We start from the raw sequence: 23,846 nt of genomic DNA on the forward strand, positions 1-23,846 counted from the left end.
GAGGTCCTGCCAGCTCCACACCCAGCCCCGTGGTCGAGTCCTGAGACCTCTCATTAGGGTGTCCATGCCTAGAGAGGTGGGGAGACACATAGGAGGGGCCCTCCAGGGGGAGGGGGCTCATGCAGCCTGGTGGCCCAAGGGTCCACAGTGAGGCCCAGGCAGCAGAGGAGAGGAGGGAGGGACAGACGGGGACGGGGTGACCTGAAGGTGGCTCTCAGGCCTGGCAGTGCCCTCCCACCTCTGCTGGCCGCAAAGCTCTTGGCTGCAGGATTTGGAAAGCAGTGGGCTACGCACCAGTAGCCAGGAGCGCACCTGCAGGGAATGGGGTGGTGGAAGCTGAGTCAACGTCTCCCGATCTCACTGTGAGGGGCAGGGCTCATGTGACCGGGGCGAGGTGCGCCCAGTGACCTGGGGGACAGAAAGGGGCTTGGCTGCCCGAGCTCCTGACCCAGTGGGGACAGAGGCACAAGGGCCAGGGAGGTGGCAGTGGGCTCCCAGGAACCTTCACGCAGGACGGGTATTTGTCCAGGGGCTCGCAGCATGAGTACGTTCAGTAGGCGACATGACGGAACCTTCTGGAACAATGCATGTCGAAATCATATTAAAACAATCCTGACGTCCACCTTCACACTGAGTCCGTGGGGTTGGGGCTGTTCAAGCACCTGGAGTTTTAAAGCTGCCCCAGTTGGCACCATGTAGCCGGTGAGGGTCAGGGGTGGGGCGGGGCCCTGTGGGGAGGCAGGAGCCAGACTGTGAAGATGAGGTACCCAGGGTGCACTTGGGCTTTCTGGGGAGCCCCAGGGCTGTGAGGGGGCAGGTCTTGGGCAGGAGGAGAAGAGGACACCATCGCCAGGAGCAGTGAGGAGGCTGCTGTAAAGGTCAGGAGTGGAGGTGGGTGGGGGTGGGCTCTGGTCTCCAGCCAGGAAAACACAAGGCTCCGCTGGCCACAGGGCGTTTCTGGAGCAACTGAGCTCTAGGGCCAGGTGGACGTCACCAGGGCAGGAAATGCAGGACCCCAGGGGGTGATGGCCAGGGAGGGGATGGGGAAAGAGACCAGGGCCCAGGGCCCCCACCACTTTAGGGGTGCAGGGGGGTGAGCATCACAGAAAAGAACAACCAGAGAAGGCTGTCCCCACGTCACCAAGGGTGATGTCAGACAGGGTGGGGGACCTGCCAGGGCCCATCGTCTCTGCCCAAGCTCTAGGGTACAGTTTACGCCACCCACTTGTTCCCCAAGCCCTGCCCTGTCCCCGCTGTATGCAGGAGCTCCCCCCCTCTGGAGCTGTCCCCGGCCAAGGGTGGCCCCTGCAGTGCAAGCCCCGTATTAGGCCAGCTGGGAAGCCCCCCAGCCAACTCCTGCCCACACTCTGGGGTCCCTGCCACCTGCATGGGGAGCACACAGCATAGGTAGAGTGGGCCAGGCCCCGGGGACTCGTGACACAAGGTGTGCCCTCCCGCCCTCAGCTTCCAGCGTGCGGCCCTGCTGTGGACACCGGTCAGCGGGGCGGGCTGTCACTGGTCAGCGGCCAGCACAGGTCCGGGACGGCAGTGAGAAGCCCACACCTTCCAGGCCACAGGGAGCATGCAAGGACCACCAGTGTGAGGCACAGGGAGGGTATAGGCTGTGGTGCGTGGCCCTGGCACCCTCAGCATGGGTCACCAAGACGCTGAGGACACACACAGGCGTGACCTGAGAGAATGCTCTTTATTACGACCGGACAGGGGAGCAGAGCGGGAGCTGCTCTGCCTTCTGCTGACAGCTGCGCCTGTGCACAGGCTGCCAGCCCCGGGAAGCTCAGCTGAGCCCCGCTAGGCCAGGGCTCCCCCCGGGCAGGGGGCAGGGGCCACGGGCTCAGTGGCCCTACAGGGCACCATCGCCCCCCCTGCCCAGCCACCAACAGCCAAGATCCCGGCAAGGCCGGGAAAGGAAGAGGAGACAGGAGGAATCTAAGGTAACCCACCCCTGAAACACAAGCAAACACAGTGGAAACGGAGGTCTGCAACCCAGGTCCTCCCAGGAAGGTGCCCGTCTCTCACACGTGACTTCTCTCCAAACGGCAGAGACCCCAGAGCAGGCAGGGGCGGAGGCCGGCGGAAGGCCAAAGAAAGGAAAACCCCACAGAAGGAAACAGAACAGCGGTCCCGTAAATGTTTGCTGAGCGAACGAAGGAGTCCAAGGTGCTTCTTGACACGCGCACTCGTCCATCCAACAGGAAAACGGCGGGAGCCAGGCAGAGCGCTGCAGGCCGCCGCGTCAGGGCCCACACTCGGCGCGGCTGGCCCAGCCCGGCCCGGGGCAGCATCGCCTCAAGACCTCCCGCGCGAGCGTGCCGGCACGTGTGCGCACACAGGCAGACACACGCAGGCACACGCGCCACCGTCTCCGCACACGTGCACGCCTGTCCGGCCGCGCGGCTCACCTCTCCTTCACGTGGTTCTGTGCCCCCGTGCCCCCCCCGCTGGCCCCGCCCCCGCCGGGGCCCCCACCACTGCACAGCACCTCCGTGAGGTCGTCCATGATGGCGGTCTCTTTGGGGTCCAGCAGGTTGAACTCCCTGGCGAACAGGATGAAGTGGACATAGAGCGTGTTCAAGTGTCCGTGCAGCTCGAGTGCCAGGGTCTCTTTGAAATGGGACGAGTAGATGTGCGCCAGCACGTGGAACAGGTACCTGCAGATCTTCTTCACCAGCGACTCGAATGAGCTGGGGAATTCTCGTCCTGCGGACACGAGGCCGGCGTCAGCTTGCTGTCATGGGCACCAGGCCCGCAAGCTGGCACCTTCTGCAGGACCTCCTGCCCACCCCACCCCATCCTGCAGCCCTCCCTGAGCAGCCCACTGGCACACACGCGAGTGACGTGTCCCCGTGGTCCACCCCCGAGAGCTGCACCTCCCCGTCTGCCCGGAGGGTGGCTGCTGGCCGAGCAGTACTGGCCACTTCTATCCAGGGGCCTGAGACCCCGCCACACGCTGCCAAACCCGGAGTAGGCCGTGGCATGGCGTGTGCTGCTCTGCCAGCTGCTCTAGGGCTCCGTGTCCTGGGCCACAGCAGGTGCACAGGTACCTCCTGCCGGCCAGGCTCCACCTCGTCAGCTGCCCAGAGTCCCCGCCAGGCCCTGTCCAGCCTGCTGGACACAGCAGGTGCTGCCCGGCCCACAGGTCCCAGAGCCTGCGGGCATGCGGGGCTTGACCCAGGCGGGGCTGACCCCTGCCAGAGGGCCTCTGCCTTGCTCTGCAGCCCAGTCCCGGGGTTGCCCACCCCTCCTTGCTGGGAGGAGACCCCGCCGGGAGAGACGTACCATATTTAGTGGGGAACACGTCCTCGTCAGTCACCAGCTTCTGTACGGAGCTCATGACGAAGTCGACGTACTGGGGGGCAGTGCACTTGACCTTCTTCCCCCGCTCGTCATACCAGTAGTACTGTCTGTGGGGACAGAGAAGCTGGTCACCATGTCACTCCCACGTACACAACCTCCCTGGCTCGGCGAGTCTGGGGCCTGCAGCAGTCAGGAGGTGGCACCAGGTGGGCAGCCACCAGTGGTGGAGGTGTGGCAGGTGCCCAGGCTTCTGCTCCCAGAGCCCCCAGGGAAAAGACCGTGGGACCCACGGCTGCGTGTGATGAGCGCTCTGCTTGTACCGATTCCGACCAGTGTGAAGGAGACCTGGTGGGTTCCTTCACTTTCTTCAAGGTTTCTTCTTTTAAAGAAACACGTGTTTTACGCTAACTTAAAAGGCGTCAACAGTATGTTCTTACCACCTGCAACGCAGTTTTCCCATCTCTTGCGAGAGGCACTGCTGGACCCTGTCGGCCAGGCCTCCACCCTGGGTAGTACCCCTGCCTCCATCCAGTACTAGAAGCCAGACTCCCTCTGGGGGCCCAGTGGGGGGTGTGGCTTCTGCCGACAGGAACCTGGCCCCTGGGCCCCCAACCCCGGCCTGCCAACCTGCCCTCGGGCACAGGGCAGCCAGTCCTCAGGTGAGAGTGGGCCAGAGCATTTGGGGACGTGGACACCCTGGGTGGCCTTCTCACTGGTAAGTCCAGCCAGGAAACCAAGCAAGGCTCCTTGTTCCTTGTTCACGTGGACGTGAGGTATCCTCCAGCCCCAACGGCCCTCCGCCCCCAGGAGAACAAACACAAATACCTGCCGGCGCCCCCAGCAGCTGCCACTCTCCCTGGGCTCGCCTCCCCACCCTGTGCTCCAGGCTCCTCCGCAGGTGGCCCTGCTCCTGCTGCAACTCACGGGAGGCCCAGACCAGAGGCCCAGACCCAGAGCCACAGGAGGGGGGTGGGGGAGAAGGGGTGGAGGATGGAGGGCGCAGGGTTAAGGGTGGAGGGGTGAGCGCAGGCGGGTGGAGAGAAGAGGGGGGAGGGCAGGCACCTGTCTGCTCAGCAAAGTGACCTTCACAGGGTGGGACTGCATGTGTGAATGAGGGAGCACCCCCTCTGCAGCCCAGACCCCAACCCATTTGCCTCCTGACCCAGCCAGATGCTACGCAGCCGCCTGTGCACCGGGCTTCACACCGACTCCTCCCTCTTCTCAGGGGTCCCCTCCCCTCCTCATCCATTCACTGACTACTTGGTCTGAGAACCGGCTGACACTAGGAAGCCCCACCCCCTGTCCCAGGCTGGGACTCCAGGCTGATTTCCTGAGCTTATCAAGCAGCCCCCGGGGACAGTCACGAGGACTCATCCACTCCCGCCACCCTGTCAAGCCTGTAGTCAGGACAGCGGGGGTCCCCATTTTTCACGGCCAGCCTGACCCTGGACAAGTGACCTGGGGACAACTGTGCCTGTGCCTCCAATGCCCCAGAAGCCCACCACCCAACGGGAGCCAGGCGCTCTTCTGTGCCCCAGGATCGATTAGTTCACCTGGGCCGCGGGCGGAGCGGAGGGGGGCGTGAGGCTGGGAAAGCAGAGCCCCACACTGGGCTGCCCTCTGGTTAGGACAGGGGCACAGCCCTAATGGCCACTCAGGCACCAGGCCCCGTCCACCTGAGGTGGAAGGCTTGGGGCACAGTGGAAGACAACTGCACCTGTATGCCACCTCGGCATGGCCCACCCTGCGGGGGACTGCCAGGCACCTCCTGGCACCCACAGGGAGCCCAGCACCTGTACCCCACAAGGCCCGGGTATGTGAGCAGGCAAAGGGGCTGGTCAGGACAAAGCCTTTGGCAGCTGCCAAAACTCCCTGCTTGCCCGGGAAGTAAGAGTCCAACTAAACAACCCCACACACCGGGCAGCCCTGCCTGATTGTCCTTCCCCCAACCGGGCACTGGGCAGCGGGCAGTGGGCATCGGCACGGGCATATGAGACCGTGTGGGGAAGTGAAGACAAAGCCCCTTTCAGCGTGGCTCTGAGAGAAGATAAATGTGCCACCCTCCAGGACGGCCCAGGGTGGAGCACCGGCCTCCGGGGGCCAGGCTGAGACCCGTGTCCACAGGGGCACCAGCAGGATGGGCCCAGCACCCCACCCGGGAGGGTCAGACACCTGCGCCACTGCTTCCCACGTGCTCATTGTGGGGTGCACCAGCCACAGGTGCCAGAGTCTCAGAAAAACACGTGCGCCCACAAACTGGGACACACATCTCGGCGACGTGAAGCCTGAGGACAGCTCCTAAGGGACACTGGTCACCCCACTGCTGGAAAGACCAGCACTGCTGTCAACGTCCTCTTGGTTTTCAGGTCACTCTTAGCTCACCCTGTAAAGCTGAGCTGTCTGGCGTGCGTCCCAGGCACTCCAGCCCACATGCACGTCCACCACCAGCACCACCACCCCCACCCCCAGGCACAGCTTGGCTGCCCCGCCCCAGGCCAGGCACAGGCACGTGCGTCCCTCTGAGCCGGGCTCCGTTCTCTGGCTGGTGGCAATGCCGTTCCTCCTCCTTACTGCCCACGTTCCTGCCTAGAAGCTCCCCTTTGTCAGGTGAGCACCTGCTGAGGGACACCTGGCTGTTCCCAGTCTGGGGCAACTGTGCTCAGGCTGTCGTCCTCTCTCCCGGACAGGCTTCTGTGCACACAGACCCTTGTTCTATAAGGTGACTGCTCACCCAAGGGGCAGCCACACCGTTCTCAGAGGGGCCGTCTGTTGGCACCCAAGCCCTGCAGGTCCTGCCAGCACTCAGCCGCCAACAGGCGCTCCCACAGCGGGGTCTCCGTTTCCCCGCCCCCGCCACGGTGTGGACCCTCTCAGCTGCCTGCCCTTCTCCTGTCCTTGGGGGACCTGTCCATCCAAGTCCTGTGCCCTACCCATCATGGGCTGTTTTCCTGCTGTCGGGCGGTGAGAGATCTTTGTAACTCTGGGTGCCGCTCCTTTCTTGGCCGTGTCATTCGGCTGTGGTTTCACTCTTCTCCCTATCTGTCTGGGCCAAGTGCTACATGTCCACGACGTCACATCTACTGACTGTGTCAACGGACTGCGCCTTGTGTCCCGACCCAGAACTCACTCCCCACCTTGTGCTGTCCTGACGAGTCCCTCCTCCCACGTTTTCTTCCACATGTCTGAGTTTCACATTTTGATACAGGACCCGTCTGGAGTTCACGCTGGCAAAGGTGTCAGCTCTGGGTCGAGGTCTGCTTCTTTTGGCACGCAGATGGCCCGTTTTCCCAACAGAAAAAGACTAGTTAAGAGGACTACCCTTTCTCCACTGAGTTTTTATGCGTCTGTCAAAACCAACAAGGTCTGTTCCTGGACTCTGCCCTGTCCCACCGACTAGTGCGTCTTCCTCCACCAATGTCACACCGTCTTGTTACGGCATTTTCACAGGAAGTCTTAGTCTGAAAACTGGGCACCTGGTGTCTTCCAGCTGGGCTTTTCCCAGAGTTGCAGCCCGTCCGTGACCTTGCCCTTCCACATAAGTGTTAGAAGCAGCGCGTCTGACGGGGCATGTGCTCCCAACCCACGCGTGCGGTGCGCCCCGGGCTCGGGCGGGCACAGCCCATGCTGCCTCCTCAGGTATGCACCCAAGTACCTCACGGGTTTCGGGGCTGCTGTAACTGGCACGGTGTTCATCATTTGGGGTTCCGTTTGTACATACGCTAGGATACAGAACCACAGGTTTTGTGTGTGCTGGGGGAGCTCACTAAATTCATTCATTTATTCAATTTTTCGCTAGAACCAACTGAGTTCTCTACGTAGACCACCCTGTTAAATGTGAATGGAGACAGTTCTATTTCTTTTTGTCCAATCTAGATGCCTTTTCGTCCTTTCTCTTGCCTTATTAATAGCATTACCTACCTTAGATGAATTTTGGCATTTTGTACTTAACCAAGGAATTGGTCCCTTTATTCTAAGCTGTTGAATTTATGTACGCAACATTTTTTGTAACATTTCCTTATTACCCTTTTAGTATCTGCTGGGTTTATAGTGGACCGCCCCCCGCCCCCTGCTTCATTCTTTATATTGATAATATGCTCCTCTTTTCTTTTTATCTTTGTCAGTCATGCTAATGGTCTATCAATTTCATTGACATTTTCAGGACTCAGTATTTGCTTTCATCGATTTTCCCTGTTTTCAGAAACCACTCTCAGTGACTTGCTCTCTTATCAGGCCTTTTCTTCTGTTCACTGTGGGTTTATGTGACTTTTTTCTCGTTGTTTAACATGGGAGCTAAGATTACTGATGTGAGATCTTTCTTCTTTTAAAACAAGCATTTAATGCCATAAACTTCACTGCTTTAGCTGCATCCCACAAATTCAAATATGCTGCGTTTTCATTTGTGTTCAGCTGAACACATTTTCTGATTTCCCTTGAGAGTTCCTCTCTGCCCCATGGATGATCTAGAAGTGTGTTCATCTCCAAATGTTTGGAGTTTCCCATTATCCTTCTGTTATGGATTTCTGGGTTAATGTCATTATAGTCAGACAACTGACTTCGCAGGACTCTGATCTCCAGTTTGCTCAGGGCGGTTTTGTGAACCAGCACAGGGTGTGTTGGTCACCTAAAAGAATGGGCATTTTGCTGCTGAGGGTGGAGCACACTGCAAGGGTCAGTTCGATTCGAACTGGTGGTGGTGTTACCTCGGTCTCTACCTTGCAGGCTTTCTCTCCACTAGTTCCGACTGCTTCCAACGGACGAGTGCTGGAACCTTCAGCTATAGTGTGAGTTCTGTTTCCCCTGTTGGTTGGTTCTGTCCATTCGCTTTGTGTAAAAGCTGCTGCTTGCTGTCCACACCCCTTAATGAATTGACCCTTTTGTAAACATGCAGTCGTCTTCTTCAGCCCTCAGTACTGGCTTCGCTCTGAAGCCTACTCTGTCCGGTATTACTGACAGCCACTTCAGTTTTGTTCTGGTTAGTGTTTTGTTGGCATATCTTCTTTCACCCCTTTACTTTTAAGCTACTGATGTCACTGCATTGAAAGTCAGTTTCTTGTCGCCGTTGTATACTTGGCTCACTTAACAATTTAAAAACCCATTCTTATCACCTGTTTTGTCATCGGCATGTTTCCACCACTGACATTGACTGTCACTGTTTTAAGTTCACCGTGACCTGTTTACTGTTTGTTCCCTTTGTTTTTCATCCTTATTTCTTCTTTCCTGCCTTCTTACAGGGAAATAAATCTCCTTTTCACGTACCTATTCTGATTTCGACGGTGTCATTTGCATAGGGTTTTCAGAGACTGCTCGGGGCCAGCACTGCCACGCCCACCACAAAGCAGGCCGCCCCACAGGTCCCCGTGTTCCCGTGCTACCACCATGTGTCTTCCACCTGCACGTACTGAAACCATCTTTGCTCGTTCACCAAACATGCTTTAAAGGGCTTAAGAGGACAGGAATGGCTTCTGTAGTTCCCGTCTCTGCTGCTCTCCTCCGTGCTGATGGCCCACATCTCCTCTGGTGTCACGTCCCTCTGTCTGGAGGGCTCCCTGTTGTGGCTCTCCTGGAGAGGTCTGCTGGCTGGCACTCTTGTGGTTCTCCGTCCAGTGAGCAGCTCCCTGGATGTGGGGCTCTCGGTGACCGCTGTCACCTTCTGGCACTGGAGAGACACTGTGGAGCCCCTTCCCGGCCCTGACATTTCTAATGGGAGCGTCCCCACAGGTGCTGCGTGGGCCCTGCCACTGGTATGTTCTCTTGTTTTCAGCAGTTTGGTTGCAACGTGTCTGTGCAGGGATTCATCAGATTTTTCCTCTCTGGAGTTCTCTCGGCTTCTTGAATCTGTAGGTTTGTCTTTGCCAAACTTGGGAAGTTTGTAGCCATTATTCTTTCAAGTATGTTTTCAGCACGGTCCTTTCTCCTCTCCTTTGGGATTCCAACATTAGCCTTTGGCTTCTGTCCTACAGACACTGGAAGGGGGGGATGGGCCTGGCCCTGGGCCCTACTTCAGGCCTCAGGTGGACGTTCTGGTCCTGGGACAGCGAGTGGCTCTGTGGACTTCGGACAAGCCCCCTTTTCCTCTTAAACTACTGTGTGAGTTTCCAGCCCTTGATCTCATGCGACTCCCAGGGAGGCACCACACGCATGTCCATTCGGCTGAATGCACGAGCAGAAAGCGGGCCCAGGCGACAAGAATGAGCAGAGGCTTTACATGGCCCAGATCCCCGTTACACAGGGCAGATCAGTCCACGTGCAGGGCTGCCCAAAGCAGACCCGATGCCCTTTTGAGGAGCGTCTGCTCAAACACACTGACGCTGAAGGGCACCCGCGAATGCAGCAGCAGGCGAAGCCCGGCTCCCCACCTCCTGCCACGGGCCATCACTGCCACTGTGTCCCCTCTGCAGAGGCCAGTTACATCCCATGTCGATGTCCTCCTGCCCAAGCTCACCTCGAGCTTGCGCCCTGCTCTGTCCCATCCTTCCCTTGGCTGTGTTCCTCTGTGGCTAGCTGGGGACAGACATGACGAACAAATAAGCAATAGAGAGCTGCTGTCATCTGCACTTGATCCTGCATGATGCAGCCCTGAGCTGTGACCCACTGGGGACATGAGAGCAGGGTCCAGAGGGCTGAGGGCCGAAGGGGGCACCTCTGCCATCTGCCTGTGCTGAGGCTTTGGGTGGGCTCCAGCGAGAGCAGAGCTCAGCTTCTCTGCTCTGAGCTGGGTCTGTGCCAGGAAGCCTGGCCAGCAGTCTGCAGGCAGAAGACACTCAGGACAGGCTAGCAGGGGCTAGTGGGTCACACGCTCGTGTCAGTCCTCTGACCACGAACAGGAACCATCAGAAAGAAACTCCTGTGTTGCCCCTCAGCCATCCGGCCTCCTGCCTGCATGTGTCCACTGGCCCTCACTTTTGCTACTTAGGCTGGTGGCAACCTGTGCCACACAGTGGCTCTCCTACCCACAATGCACTCAAGAGCAGCTGCCAAGGTGGCGAGGACCCAGGCCCCTCAGGGACGGCTGATCACTGAGGACGTACGTACATGTGCACCAGCTTCCGGACAAGGGTGACCAGCAGCAGGCCTGTTGGGACCTCAGACCCACACACCCTGCCAACGAGAAGGTGCCTCCACCTGCCACCCCTCGCCACCTTGCCTCTCCGCTGCTAAAGCAGGTTCTCTGAGGACGAGACTTTACTCAGTGGACAACAGCTAAGGCACGGAGGCTCCTGCAGCTTCCCAGGGCTTTGCTGGGATCGGAAACTGACTGATGTGTCCTGTGGAAACGTCCCTGCCCCTAGAACACGGCCTGTTAGCCTCTGGCCAGCTCCTAATGCCCTGTGGGAGCAACACGGCCAGTGCCCCTTCCTTCGCTGGGCTCCGTTCTGTTCCTCTGCCAGGCCCTGGCCCCCATGGGGACCGGGGACACTGCTAAGGAGAGTCCCATGCCGTCGGCCACTATGAGTGGGTATGACACCAGGAGTATGGAGCCCAGCATCAGGGCCATGGCCCCACAGCCCACCCGAGTCCCCAGGGCCGGCCACAGCTAGCCACAACTCACGTGTTGCACACGGCCATGGTCTGGCAGGCGTCTCCCGTGCAGAACTCCGAGATGGTGCTGTACTGCAGGTTGACATGGTGGAAAAATGTCGTAGCTGCAAGAGGAGAGAAGCGTGAACACCACAAGCCTGGACGACTCCAATGCCCAGGGACAGTGCTGTCTTTGGACCCTGGAGCAGCTGGCACACCCCACAGACTGGGGACAAAGGCCCTGGCACGGAGCTCGGGCCCTGGGAGCTGGCCACTGGCTCCCACCACAGAGGTGGGCACACACCCTGACAGTGCTGAGCTGGGCAGAGGGCCGGCACCGTCTCGGCTGGGCCCCCCGCCCCATGTGGTGGGGCAAACATCCCACCCCGACGAGGAGCCAGGGCCCCTTGAACTCACACCCCTGCTCTTACAAACACCGGCTGGGTCAGAAATGCCGCTTGGCCACTGATTAAAGCAGAAGCAGCTGCAGCCCACTGCCCTTCAGAGAAGCAGCAGCAGCCTCCCGTGGCAGCCGCCATTTGTGCAGGCATTCCGTGAACCCTGAGCCCCAGGCCCACCCCTGCCACGGGCCATGGCCTCCCAGCCACGCTGCTATCCCTGTCTCCCTCTGGCACTGGCGTCCCAGCCTCCGGTGCAGTCAGGACCCACACCGAGTCCCGAGTCCACTGCAGGGCCGGCCAGCCCCACTTCAGCCTCCAGCGGATGGCGGTGCTCTGCGGGTCCCCGAGGACCTGGGGGCCCTGCCCTGCCCCGCCCAGCCCTGCCCACGCACTATTGCTGGCCAGCCACTCGTTCAGGTCGATCTCGCGGGGCAGCACCACCAGCTCCTTGAATTCGCAGTCGGTGATCCGGGACTTGGCGTACTCCGGCTCCAGGTACACCTTCTTCTCCTCCGCTGCTGGCTTCTTCCCGTTAGGCTTCGCTTTGGACTTCCTGCCGAGACAAGGAGCACGGGTCATCGCGCAGCAAGCGCAGGCGTGGAGGCCACGGCCGGGCCCCTGGAGACAAGCGGGGCTGGGCCTGCCACCACCAGGGGCCTGTGGCCTGACGCGCAGAGCTGCCCTGCCACTGCGAGGGGGAGGGTGGGGTGCAGAGACACCAGCCAGGGGCCCGACGTCACGGAGCCACACCTGGAACTCGGCCCCCAAGGGCTGGGGAGGTGGTCCCACTAGTCAGTTCCCCACAACGTGTGACAACTCGGCCGTTGGCCTGGGCTTCCAAGGCAGGACCACCAAGCAGGACACGGGACCGGGCATCACTGCCCCTGACCTCTGAACAGAGTCCCACAGGGCGGGCAGGTGGGCATGCGTCCTGTGCACGGGATTCGAAGGCCCCCTACTGGCACCTGCCGTGTGCCGGCACCCCCGAAACTCACCACGCAGGCCTCCTGCCATCACCGGGCTCCAGGCTCACCCGTCCTGCATGCCCGCGCGCCCTCCCAAGCGCACGGTGCAGGTGTCCCGGGACAGGCAGGTGGGAGCCAGACGTGACAGAGACCTGCAGAAATCGCCACCTCTCACTACAAGTTTCTCTTGTTTAGGAAAATAGTTGTTTAATGGTTTTGAAACATCTTTGTTCCCATTTGAACACGGCGAACATGAGGAGCTAAACCCCGGGAGCCAAAGCTCTTTGGTGCTGAGGGGGCCTCATCCCCTGGGGGTGGGGTGCATGGCCCCAGAACCAGCCTCCCGCCGGCGGCCCCAGGACAGAGCTGGGGCCAGGGTGCGTGTGGCCGAGGCAGGCCAACAAGATGGCATGTCCCCCAAGAAGGAAACTGCACACAGCGGCCCAGAGCCAGGCTGGGAACACGGGCCCACGCTGGGTGTGACACAGGTCTGTGTGTCTGTCACACACTGGAGCCCACCTGGCAGAGGCCCCCACGCAGGCACGCACACCGCCTTCCCAGAGGTGGCTACCCCGTGCCCAGGCACGTGCCCGCCTGTCGCTCTCGGGGCCAGCACGGGGCAAGGCCGCCAGCCTCCCACACCTGGGGACGGTCCAGTCCTTTCAGGTTTGCACTTGGCTTCTGGGAGACAGCTGGAGAAGTGGAGGGAAAACTCGTCGCAGTGCAGACTGGCGTCTTGGTTCTTATCTGGATGCTTCCGTTAAAGCACAAGGGCTGTAAACAAACAGCAGGCCAGCACTGCCACAACGTCTTACACCTTCCAGGAAAGGCTGCCTGGGTGACACTCTCGGAGGGATCGTCCAGGAGGGGCCCTTTCCCCTGGATGGAGCGTGACCGAGGGGGCAGTGCCCCAGAGGGACCCTCAGCAGAGTAGCAGCCTTGCAGGGAGGTGTCGTGCTGCCCGCCTGCCTCAGGGGAGTGTCAGACGTGCCCACAAGGAGCTGGTGTAGGTGCCCGGGAGCACAGCAGTGGCACCGCCCCGTGGCCCTGTCCAGTGTGCCGAGGGCCGGGCTGGTGGGCTCACACTCCGAGGTCCTCAGACCACAAAAGGAGGCACAAACCTGCTTACCCCGTGGGACAGGGGACAGGGGACAGGGCCGTCCTCAGGGCTCTCTGTGGCCCCTCCCCCAGCCCTGATGAGGCACACATGAGGGAAAGGGGGTGAAAGGTCCCTGCAGCTCCCTGACCTTGTCCTTTTTTTGTTCTGTTTTGAAAAGTTCCTGGTGGTTTATTTAAGAGAAACAGGAAGGGAAATGCTCCCTGAATGCCTGAGCTTCTCACGCAGATCTTTCCCTTAAAAGGCGAGGTGTGCCGGGCTGCAGTGCTGGGAGGGGCCGTGCCAGGCTGGGCGCGGTGTCCCGGGCAGCGTCCTGGGAGTGGGCAGGGCAGACCCTGACCCCAGGCTCCCGACCCATCTGTGAGCTGTCCGTGGGTACGTGTGGGCTGTGCTGGAGCACAGGCGCGGGCGCCACACAGAGGGGCCCTTCAGGAGGTCCCCGTGGGAAAGGCAGGGCTGCTCACTGGGGACAAGTGTGGACACGAGTTTCTCAGGGCCCTGCGGCCCCTCGGCCCGGGACAGGCTCCCAGCTCTCCCCAGGTTGGGCCACACAGAGGGAGAAGCCCCAGGAGGGGCTCTGCGGACGCCCTTGGGGGCGGGCCATGCCACTCCCTGCCCGCAGCCCTTCTCCTGACCCTGGCTCTCTGCTGCTGAGAGATATGCCACCCTGTCAGAAAGCCACAACAGGCCTGGATGGTCCCCATGCCCTTGGCCCCAGGCAGGAGGCACCAGCCGGAAGGAGGCTCCCTGCACCCCACGCCAGCCTCTGCTCTGACCATGCACAGAGTGTTATCCGCTGGGCACATCCTCAGTGTGACGGGGCCAGGCTGACTCTCCCTCCCCGAGGCGAGTACACACAGGCCCACGGCCACTCCAGGCCAGCCACACTGCCTCGGCCTCCGGGGCTGCAGGGTCCCATGTCACACGGGTGGGATGGGGTGAGGTGGAGGCCCGGGCTGCGAAGCCAGCTGCCGACCCATCTCCCTGCTTTGCCATTTAGAAGCCGTGACAGCTGGGGACTCACGGAACATGCATGAACATCAGCCTGTGGCGACCGTCCCACGAGCCACCATGCACAGCCACCTGTACCCTGGAGCAGGGGCCACGTGAGCAGCCACGGGCAGACCAGCAGGAACTGCCACCATCGTGGGGCATCAACAGGCCCTGTCTACGAGACCCTGTCCAATGTCACGGCACCAAGTCCCCCAGGAAGGCCCCAGCAGTGGCTCGGTGTGACCCAGGCACAGACATGTGATGTGACCCATCTGTGCTGAGTGAGATGATTTCAGCAGGCGTGACCCCTGGGGGACACACTCCCTGGAGGTGTCGTGGGGGCTGCCGTGCTTTCCATCAGCTACAGGCGGAGTCCGGCCCTAGGAGCTCAGCCACGCCGCGGGGGATCCCACGCCTGCCGCACCGAGCGCCTGGGGTGGGCTGGAGCTGAGGGAACACCCTGAGAACCGGTCGCCGACCCGGCCCCTCAGCCCACAGGAACGGGCGGTGCCCAGGCATGGAGACCCCTGTGGGCCACCGCCCGACGGCCTGACTGGCGTGGTCCCTCTCCCAGGAGCAACAAGTAACTTCCAGGTTTTGAAAACAGGATGAAGCCTCAAAGCCTCAGCCACACGGGTGAGGGCTGGGCTGGTCGTCTCCCGGCACAGAGCGGGGCCAGCTGTGCCCAGTGAGGTGGCACTGGACCAGGGAACGGGCGGAGGGTGCACCTCTCTGCCTAGGGTCCCACTCAGCCTGCGACCCCCCCCCCGACCCCCACGGATGCTGGGATCGCTCAGGCCATTGCCAGGAGGGGGAGAGAAAGCCTGGGGTAAGGAAGGGAAGCGTGGAGAGCCTGGACGCCGGCAGGGGTGGTGGCTGCGCGTGGGGACAGGCTCGGGGCGGAGGAGGTGGGGGTCGGGGTGGGCACAGGGCCAAGGAACCTGAGGCCCATGAGCAGTGGACCCCCAGAAGCCGCTCTGTGGAATCGGGAGCTGTTGGCATTTGAGAATGGAGCCCACGGGGAGGACGCCCGGGGCTGACAAGATGGTGCCAGCAGGATGCCACGCCTCACTTGGCTACGTCAGGGGAGGGCCGTGGGGCCCAAGGCCCGAGAAGAGCTGTACAGGCGGGCAGTGTGCGGGCACCTGCTCCCGGCTGGCAGCACCGCCCGGCGTCAGGCTCCACAGGATGTCTCGCTGACAGGGACATGCTATGGGGCCAGCCCTGTCACCCGATGGCCGGGGCACAGACACACAGGGCACGGCTGGCACGGGGGCTCTCAACCGGCTGTGTACATCCTGTCCCCCAAGCTTCTGATGCAGAGGCCTGCGGTGGGGGCTGCAAACGGCCCTTGTGACACTCAAGAGGCTCCCGCCTGGGCCCAAGTGGCCCAGAGCCATTGCAACCCCCCGTCACTGAGCCTCGGGAGCACCAAGGGCTGGGAAGACCCCATGGGACCCTCGTCAAGTCCCATCAAATCCCCATGGGCTGCAGCTGGGTGCTGCGGAGAGGGACACCAGGTCGCTTCTCCTGGCCTCACCGCCAGGCGGTCAGCACCCCAAACAGTGGGTTTTCACAGCTCCCGGGCGGCAGAGGGTGGCAGGTGGACCCACTGCCCGTGTGTGCCCCCGTCGGGGGCTATCGACACTGACCTGTGGCCACTGCACGGCTGCGCGCTCTACTCTCACTTCTCTACCTGTGAACAGGCCACTCTGCGTCTAACACCTGGCCGACGGGTCACCTTCGCCACGAAGTCTTCACAGATCCCCGCGGGAATGGCCTCGGCCTGTCTCCCAGAGCCTGCTGGCATCTCTGCAGCCACACACCACGGCTCAGAGGGTCTCGGCCTGTCTCCCAGAGCCTGCTGGCATCTCTGCAGCCACACACCACGGCTCAGAGGGTCAGTCCCGCGTCGGCGTTTGCGCCCCCTGCCCTCCCCACCGTGCACACGGGCACACACGCCCAGAACACACACGCACGTGGTCCCCTGTACTGTCCACGATGGCCACTGCCCCATCAGAACCGATGCCCTGGAGCGCAGTACCACCGGCCTGCCCACGGTTCCAAATGTCACACGTAACACGACGAAGGTAGAACTTTCGTGAGCCGGTGGGCACACCTCGGGTTTCTACTCCTAAGTCACTGTGAGCCCTCTGTACGTGGCATGCAGGTGACCTGCTGTGGGGAAGAACCTTGTGGAGGGACAGGTGGAAACCAGAGGTGCCCGGAGACAGTCGGAGGCACACACACACAGGGGTCACTCCACAAGGACCAGCCCGACCGGACTAGCCTTCACCTCAGACCCTCACAAGGGTCTGCTCAGAACCGGAAAAGCAATAGATAATTTCTTTTGGAAATCACGACCCACTGAAGCCACAGGCAGACGTAAGATTATGACACTGAAGGAGACCTGGCTGAGTCTACACTGTGACACTGAGAGATGCCGGCAGAGCTCCAGAGACCGTGAGGGCCCTTCCCCCCACTGGTGGCCCCCACAACACAGAAGTGCCCACCTGTGAGGGTGCTGCCTGGCCCCCATGCACACACGCTGTCCTGAATGCCTGGCACAGCTGCGTCCACTCTGGGACGAGCAGGCAAGGGACTGGCTCGCGCTAAGCCCGTGTGGGGGACACTGGAGGCTCTCCGGCGGCAGGTCAGAACAAGACGTGGGCACAGTCGCAACGGGCTTCTCTGGCAGCACCCAGGCAACGGCTGGGCAAGGACAGGCTCCAGCCACCCCGCCTGGGGACAGCAGGCCAGGCACCCTGTCGGTGGTGAAGGGCCTGTCCAGTGGGCAGGACTGCTGTGGTCACCTGCCAGGTGCAAAGGTGCCGGCCGCCCTTTCAGGGACAGGACTCCTTCCCAGAGCAGCAGGACACACAAGACTTAGGGGACATGTCATGCAGACCACGTCCCTGACCAAACCCTGGGCTGGCAGAGGGGCTGCACGCCAGGGCTCTACCTGGGAGGGTGGCAGACGCAGCCACTCCTGCTCAGACTGACCCCAGGAGCAGGGGCTAGGGACAGCCAGACGCCAACCCCGCCCCCTCGTTCACCTGAGCACTTTGCCAACGGCCTGAAGCACCATTTTGCAGCTGAGTCCAGTTTTGGGGGCCTGGCTGAGCAGAGCCCGGTCTGCGGAAAGGCCGGCGTGGTCTCCCAGCATCGTGGGGCAGCGCAGAGGTGGAGAGGGAAAGTGGGAGCCCAGCAGGGACGCTGCTCCCTCCTCCCCCATCGCTGGGCAGCGGGACTGAGCCAGCTGACACCAGCCAATGAGGAGGCAGGGGAAAGGCGGGCTCAGCGGGGACACAAACAGCTGCTGCTTTTACAGGCCGAGGCCGAGGCCGGCCAAGTCTGGTTACAGGAGGGCGTGTCCCAGCCGCCTTTTCAAACTGGCGCCTCTCCGGCGCTGCTGTGGGGAGGGCACAGCCCGAGGGAGGGCCCAGCAGCTCTGCCCATGAGCTCCTGGGCCGACGGCACCCCTGCCTGACCCCAGCCCGGCTGAGACAAGAAAGCGGCAGGCTGCGTCCTGCTGGGCAGTGGGTGCGGGCTGCTGTCACCTGCCGTGTGGACAGGGACGCCTCCACGCGGACGGCCTTGGGGAGATGGGCTCCCAGAGCAGGCGCAGAGCGGGCGCTGGGAGGCAGTGGACCCCGAAGGGCGTGTCCACAGCACCTTCCCGTGCAGGTGCAAGAACTGTGGGCCAAGGCCTTCTTTGGAGCCGGCCTACAAACAGGAGACCAGGAAGTCCTGAAAACCCAAACATCTGACCAGTGACAGTGACAGCTCACAGCCACTGAGAGGGCCCACTTACAGGGCCTGGCCACAGGTCTGCCAAGCCGCACCCCGCCTCAGCCGCACCCCACAAAAAGCCCCCTGACCTTTTCACCAGGTTTACACACTCTGCACAGTGGCAACTCCAAAGCCACTGAGAGGACGAGTCAGCGGGCAGTGAGGAAAGGCGGCCTCTGCCCTGGGGACGCGCCCGAGGCTCTGGCTGCCCACGAGGACCTCTGCCCTCGCAGGACACCGTCCCCTGGCCACCCCAGCGTCGGCATGAACCCCACTGCCTGTCCGGGGCACAGACGCCAGCGGGATAGGCGGCCACACAGCCCCAGGCAGCTGGAATAACTGAGCACTGCAAGGGCGTCTCGGCCCCTCTTGTTCTGCTCCGTGCCCTGGTCCTAGAACCAGCCACTTTGCGAGGAACCCTGGTTCCTTCCACCGGAGGAAATTACACAGCAAGACTAGGCGCTGGGGGCACACGTCGCGGCTGGGCTGGCGGTTTCCGGGCCCTGTCAGCTGGCAGCGCCAGCGGACGGCTGTGCACGACCGACACAGTGAAGCCCCCACCCCGGTGGGCGTCTGCGTCGGGATCGGCCTGATGCCTCCCACTCTAGCCCATCACCCGTGGGTCACTGCGGCCTCCTCCCGGTTTGTCTGTACTGCCCTCCAACAGCGAGACAGCTGGTAGCTTCTCACCGCTTCTGGAAACCAGAGGAGCGAGCTCAGGCAGGGAAGCGATTGCATACTTGTTACAGCGCAGGAACTCAGTCCACTTCAAAGCAAACGAAAAAAAGCTTCTCGTTGAATCCAATGAAAATGGAAGAGAAGAAGAAAGGAACCACCCCAAGGACAATGAAAACACTCCAGAAATAACATACACACAACAGGTGTAAACTGTAACACAGCAAACGAGAAAACCTCAGAGGAAGATTTGAAAAGGGAGGCAAAGGAATGCAAAGTAAGAATCAGAAATGAGAGCTTCTGAAATGAAAGGTGAGCTACTGTGTTTCCCCCAAAATAAGACCGGGTCTTATACTAAAGACCCAAAAGACGCTCCAAAAGACGTATTAGGGCTTATGTTCAGCAGATGTCATCCTGAAAAATATCATGGTAGGGCTTATTTTCCAGTTAGGTCTTATTTTCAGGGAAACATGGTAGAAGAAACACAGAGCCAGCACGGGGGACAGGAAGGGAGTTTCATTCCCACGACTGCGGTGATACAAGCTGATACTGGACTTGACCCCCACCACCAACCACAAATAAGCACACGCCGGCAGGGCCTGGAGGGATGGTGAGCACACCTGCCTGCTGCAGACGCGGGGCAGGAAGGCAAGGCCCGCAGTCTCACTCAGCAGGCGTGGGGACAAGGGGCGCAGCTGGGGCTCGCGGGCACCGGACAGGGCTGGGCTGCTGGGAGGGGGCTCTAGGAATACAGCCGGCCGAGCCCCCTAAGCCTTTGGCCAACCACTCGGCTGAGGGCGTGTGTGGCCCTTCTGCAGGGAGCCGTGAGCTCAAGGGGCGTCCGGAGGCTGGAGGGGCAGGAAACAGCATCCGCACAGCCCAAGCAGAGACCCAGGGCCTCTCCGCAAGGCAGGCCGGGCAGCAAGGCTGACGCAGCCCCACAGGAAGGGGTCCTCTGCTCCGGCCCTAAGAAAGCTTCCCCAAGCCGCACAGGCTTCTACTGAACCAACAGCAAACGATCTGCCTGCTGGAACCACTGCGACACACTCGGGGGGACAAACCCCAGGACCGTCAACCGCTCTGCCTCCACGTACCCAAATCGGAAAATACCGGGTGTGAAGAAACAGAAAACTCTAACCCACAACCAGGGGAAACACACACAGACCCAGGTACAACAAAGACGCTGGAGGTAGCACAGACTTTAAAGAAAGCCAATCAATATATTCAATGATTCAAGGATTTAGAGAAAGAATGAACATAATGAGTGAAAAGATGAGGGCTCCCAAAAAAGACACGGAAAGTCCAAAAGATACAAACAAATTTATTGAACGGAAGACTACACAATATCTGGGATGAACTTCTATGGGACAAACTTATCAGCAAATTAAACACTGCAAAGAAAAGATAGTAATAGAAACATGACAGGAAATTTGTAGAATGCAGCTAACACTGGGCCTGGGAGAAATTTATAACTATAAATGCTTATGTTAGAAGAAAAGACTTAAAACCAATATCTACACAAATAAAGGGCGTAACTACGGGAAAGGAAAAAGTTGTCTTGTTTGGGAAATAATACAGTTGTATATACAGAGAATACTTTATAGAGCTATAAAAACTAAACTTAGCAACATCGCAGAATACGAGGTCGATACACAGAAACTAATTTTATTCCTATATGCTAGCAACAAACAGAACACACAATTTATGAAACTCTTGCTTACAATAGAATTTTTAAAGTTTAGCAATGAATTTAACTAAAAATGACCGAAACCTCTCACTGAAACGTACAAAGCATTGCTGAGAGAAAGACCTAAAGGAATGAAGCAATTCACCATGGTCATAGATTAGAAGACGCAATATTGCCTCTTTTCTCAGTTCGCCACAGATTTAACACTATCCTACCCAAGTCCAAGCAGAATTTTTGGCAGAAATTGACAGGATGGTTCTCACATGTACAAGGAAATGCAAAAGGACTCAGGAAAATTCCATCGTTCTTAAAAAGAAAAGCCAAGTTGGAGGAGTCATCAATTTCCAGACTGAGTTTGGAAGGACAGTATTTAGATACTGTTACTGGCGATAAACACAGAGACATAAGTGGAACAGAGAAAGTTCAGGAGGGATTCACACTGACACTGTAACTGGTTCTGGGGGGAAGGAGAGTCTTCAGAAACAGTGCTGGGGAGGGGGCTTCCCTGAGAAAAGCAGCTCACCCCCTACCTCCCCCTGTAAACAAGAGAAACCAGAGGAATCAGACAGCTCGGCAAATCGCTTCTGAAAGGGACCGCAGGAGATGGTCTTTGTCACGCTCTCTGTCCAGCCCCACTGGGACAGTGCATTTGGCCATCGGTGCCCAGACCCAAGGGCAGAACACACACACCACCCGCTGTGCGCGGTTCTGATGGCGGGAGGAGGCGTCTTCACGGGCAGCCCGATGCCTCACGCACTTGCTCGCACAACTGGACTAGGCTCCAGGCCCAGGGCCACCGGGCTGGAGAGCACAGAGCGCGACAAAGCTGTGTCCGGACGCCCCGTTGTCGCAGACACACAGTGGCCCGGAAGTCCAGCCTGTGCAGCACATGCCGTGCCACGAAGGAGCCGAGGCAGCAGGCTGCAGGAGCCGCTCCCAGCCGCGTGCTGAGGGAGTGGTCTGGGAAGAATCCAGAAGGAACTGCTGAGGGCCTGGGCTCCTGAGAAGGAAGTGCCTGCCGGCTGGCCCTTCCTGAAGGCAGCTCCCTCCTTCTGGGGTAGCAGAGCCTGCAGGAAAGGGGGCGCGTCCCAGGCAGAGGGGTGGGCATTTCCAAAACCACACTGCCGTGGACCTCGGAGCCCCGGAAGCAGGCCAACCCCGACGTCGACGGCTAGAGGCTGGGCATGGCACGCTGCCCAGACAGCTGCCGGGAGCAGGGAACACGTGGACACTCTCCCCGCGTCTCCTGGGGGCAGGCAGAGGCCTGAAGGCGGAGGCGACCCCTGGCCCTGTCCACCACGTCCCCTCGGCTCCCAGACCTGGTACTGGCACAGCGGGGTGGGACGCCCGTTCAGTTGGGGCCCTGGCACGGTGGGTGGGCGTGCATTAGGAGGGAAGCTCTAACCCTGAAGAGAAGCTGGAGAGCTGCAGACCCGTGGAGGCCAGCCTCGGGCAGCCAGACAGCTGTGCAGTCCGTGCTGGCACCCAGGGGAGCCCCCAGGGAGGGGCCAAGCACGGCAGAAGGCCCTGGGTCCTGCTGTCCGAGCTCAGCGGCTCCCCTTCACGCCCAGGACAAGTGAGGAGGAAAAGCGCACGACCCCAGGTAGCGACACAGCGGCTGCCATGCACACACGTGCAAACACAAAAATGGGCGTCCACCTGAGCGAGCAAAGCTGCCAGCAGGGGGCCCACCTCATTTACCCCTTGTCTCCACTCAACACAGGCGTAGGGACCATCCACTTGCACAAGCAGTCCTGTGGCCACACACTGCAGTGTGAGTGTGTGTGTCACTGCCGGGCAGGTGTGCTCCTTTCTTCCTAAGCGCCTTGCCGGCCCGTGGCGGCCCCCACCACAGAGCCCCGCCCGGCGAGGCCCTGCCCCTCCCTGCAGACGCCCTGTCCTCCGGGGTCTGCTCTGCCGTCAGCCGTCACCAGCACGGCCAACGCCCACTGCTGTGCTGGCTGTCCTGCTGCCACACACCTGACCTCCCACCAGCACCCACAACCGTCCTGGGGATGGGGTGGGGACCCGAGTCCTTCCTGACTTTTCCAAGGAATCACTGTCACACTGTCGTCTTCCCTGGGAGCTCCTAACGCGACTTTCAGACATATTGGTGACATGCTCTTTCTCGGCACAACTGTGTCTGCCAGGGACCACCTTCAGCTGAGGTGACAAGTCACCACCGACGCCCTGTCACTACTGCACGCACTTCTCCCTACAGTGAAGCCTACCTGTCACACTGGCTACGAGGAAATCAAGTTTCCAAACACCGAGTTCTGATGCCTGGGAGAGACGAGAGGCAGGCACAGGCTCCTGGCGGGAACAGTGTCCAGTGGACGCTAGAGATGGTTCCATCACTATGTGCCTGGGTCCACAGAGGGTGCACAGACGCAGTTTCGGAGTGTGGGTGCACGGAGCCCAGAGGCACCCCGGTGAGACCGCTGGTCACTGAGGGTCAGGACCCCGGGGACGTGGCCGGTGTCAGAGCCCGTCTCTCCTCGTGCTCCTAGCTTCACCTCCTTCACACCTGCCAGTTCCAGTACAGGACAGACAGGCTCGGGTTCATGCCCAATCAGGCACCCTGCCCCGAGGCCCAGGGCGCCAAGCCCAAACACACACAGAGCCGTGCGTCAAACTGGAAATTTTGCTCGGTAACAGCAGGACCAAAAGCCCAGTCTCGTATGTGAAAAGGCAAGCGGCCCAGAGTGGCGTGTGACATGGTGCGCTGTCACGATGGAGGGTGATTTACGGCACACTTTAAAACACAACTTCTCTCAACCGTAGCTCACACCTGACTGCACTGAACAAGTTGAAACTTGTCACCCATTGTCACTAAGGTTTGACGCGCCGCTGCCCGCACCGCACTTCCCTGCCTTCCCGTGGGATGGCACTCGGCAGCAGCAGTCACTGTATTTTGTGACCACATCAGAAAGGCTCCGTGTCACACATCGCTTCTGGTATATGGCAATTTCTGTCAAATGAAAACATGATGGTGTGTCCTCACCCACCTTATTCGCCGGGTCTGGCACCGTGAGACTCCCAGCTCTTCCCCAAAGTCAAGAGGTAATGTTTTGAATAGATTCAGGACATCGAAGCAGCCACGACAGCACAACTGAAGACACTCAGGAAAGAGGACTTCAGAACTGCTTCAGAAAGTGGCAAGAATGGTGGGATAAGTGTGTTCGCAGCAAAGGGGAGTCTTGTGAGGGGGATTAATGGCAACGTGTCTTTTACTGCGATACCTTTTCTCATTTAAGCATTCACCATGTTGTTTGATCACACCTCCTAAACAACACTCCACAAAGCTGAGGGAGGCAGACACATGCAGGTCACGCACGGAGAAAGCAGGGCTCGCGCCTGGGCACCCAGTGACCCGGCCACAG

The 23,846-nt window shown here is 60.2% G+C and overlaps 1 protein-coding gene across 3 annotated transcripts in view; it reads right to left on the reverse strand.

Moving 5' to 3' along the window:
- Positions 1-1,686: 1,686 nt before the first annotated feature.
- The window catches only part of MOB2 (MOB kinase activator 2), a 60,776-nt gene continuing 38,616 nt past the window's right edge, over positions 1,687-23,846 (reverse strand). For 2 of the 3 annotated variants that reach the window (XM_033121094.1, XM_033121095.1), the window contains exons 2-5: positions 11,627-11,787; positions 10,865-10,958; positions 3,298-3,422; positions 1,687-2,718 (exon numbers count right to left, since the gene is read on the reverse strand). In XM_033121094.1, coding sequence (XP_032976985.1) covers positions 2,417-2,718; positions 3,298-3,422; positions 10,865-10,958; positions 11,627-11,787 — 682 coding nt within the window. In that variant the 3' untranslated portion in view covers positions 1,687-2,416. Of the gene's footprint in view, positions 2,719-3,297; positions 3,423-10,864; positions 10,959-11,626; positions 11,788-17,365; positions 17,517-23,846 lie in introns of those variants that run through there. The other variant, XM_033121093.1, reaches the window with a different exon arrangement.

The sequence above is a fragment of the Rhinolophus ferrumequinum genome, chromosome 11 (assembly GCF_004115265.2).
Source record: "Rhinolophus ferrumequinum isolate MPI-CBG mRhiFer1 chromosome 11, mRhiFer1_v1.p, whole genome shotgun sequence".
In the NCBI taxonomy this organism is placed as follows: Eukaryota; Metazoa; Chordata; class Mammalia; order Chiroptera; family Rhinolophidae; genus Rhinolophus; species Rhinolophus ferrumequinum.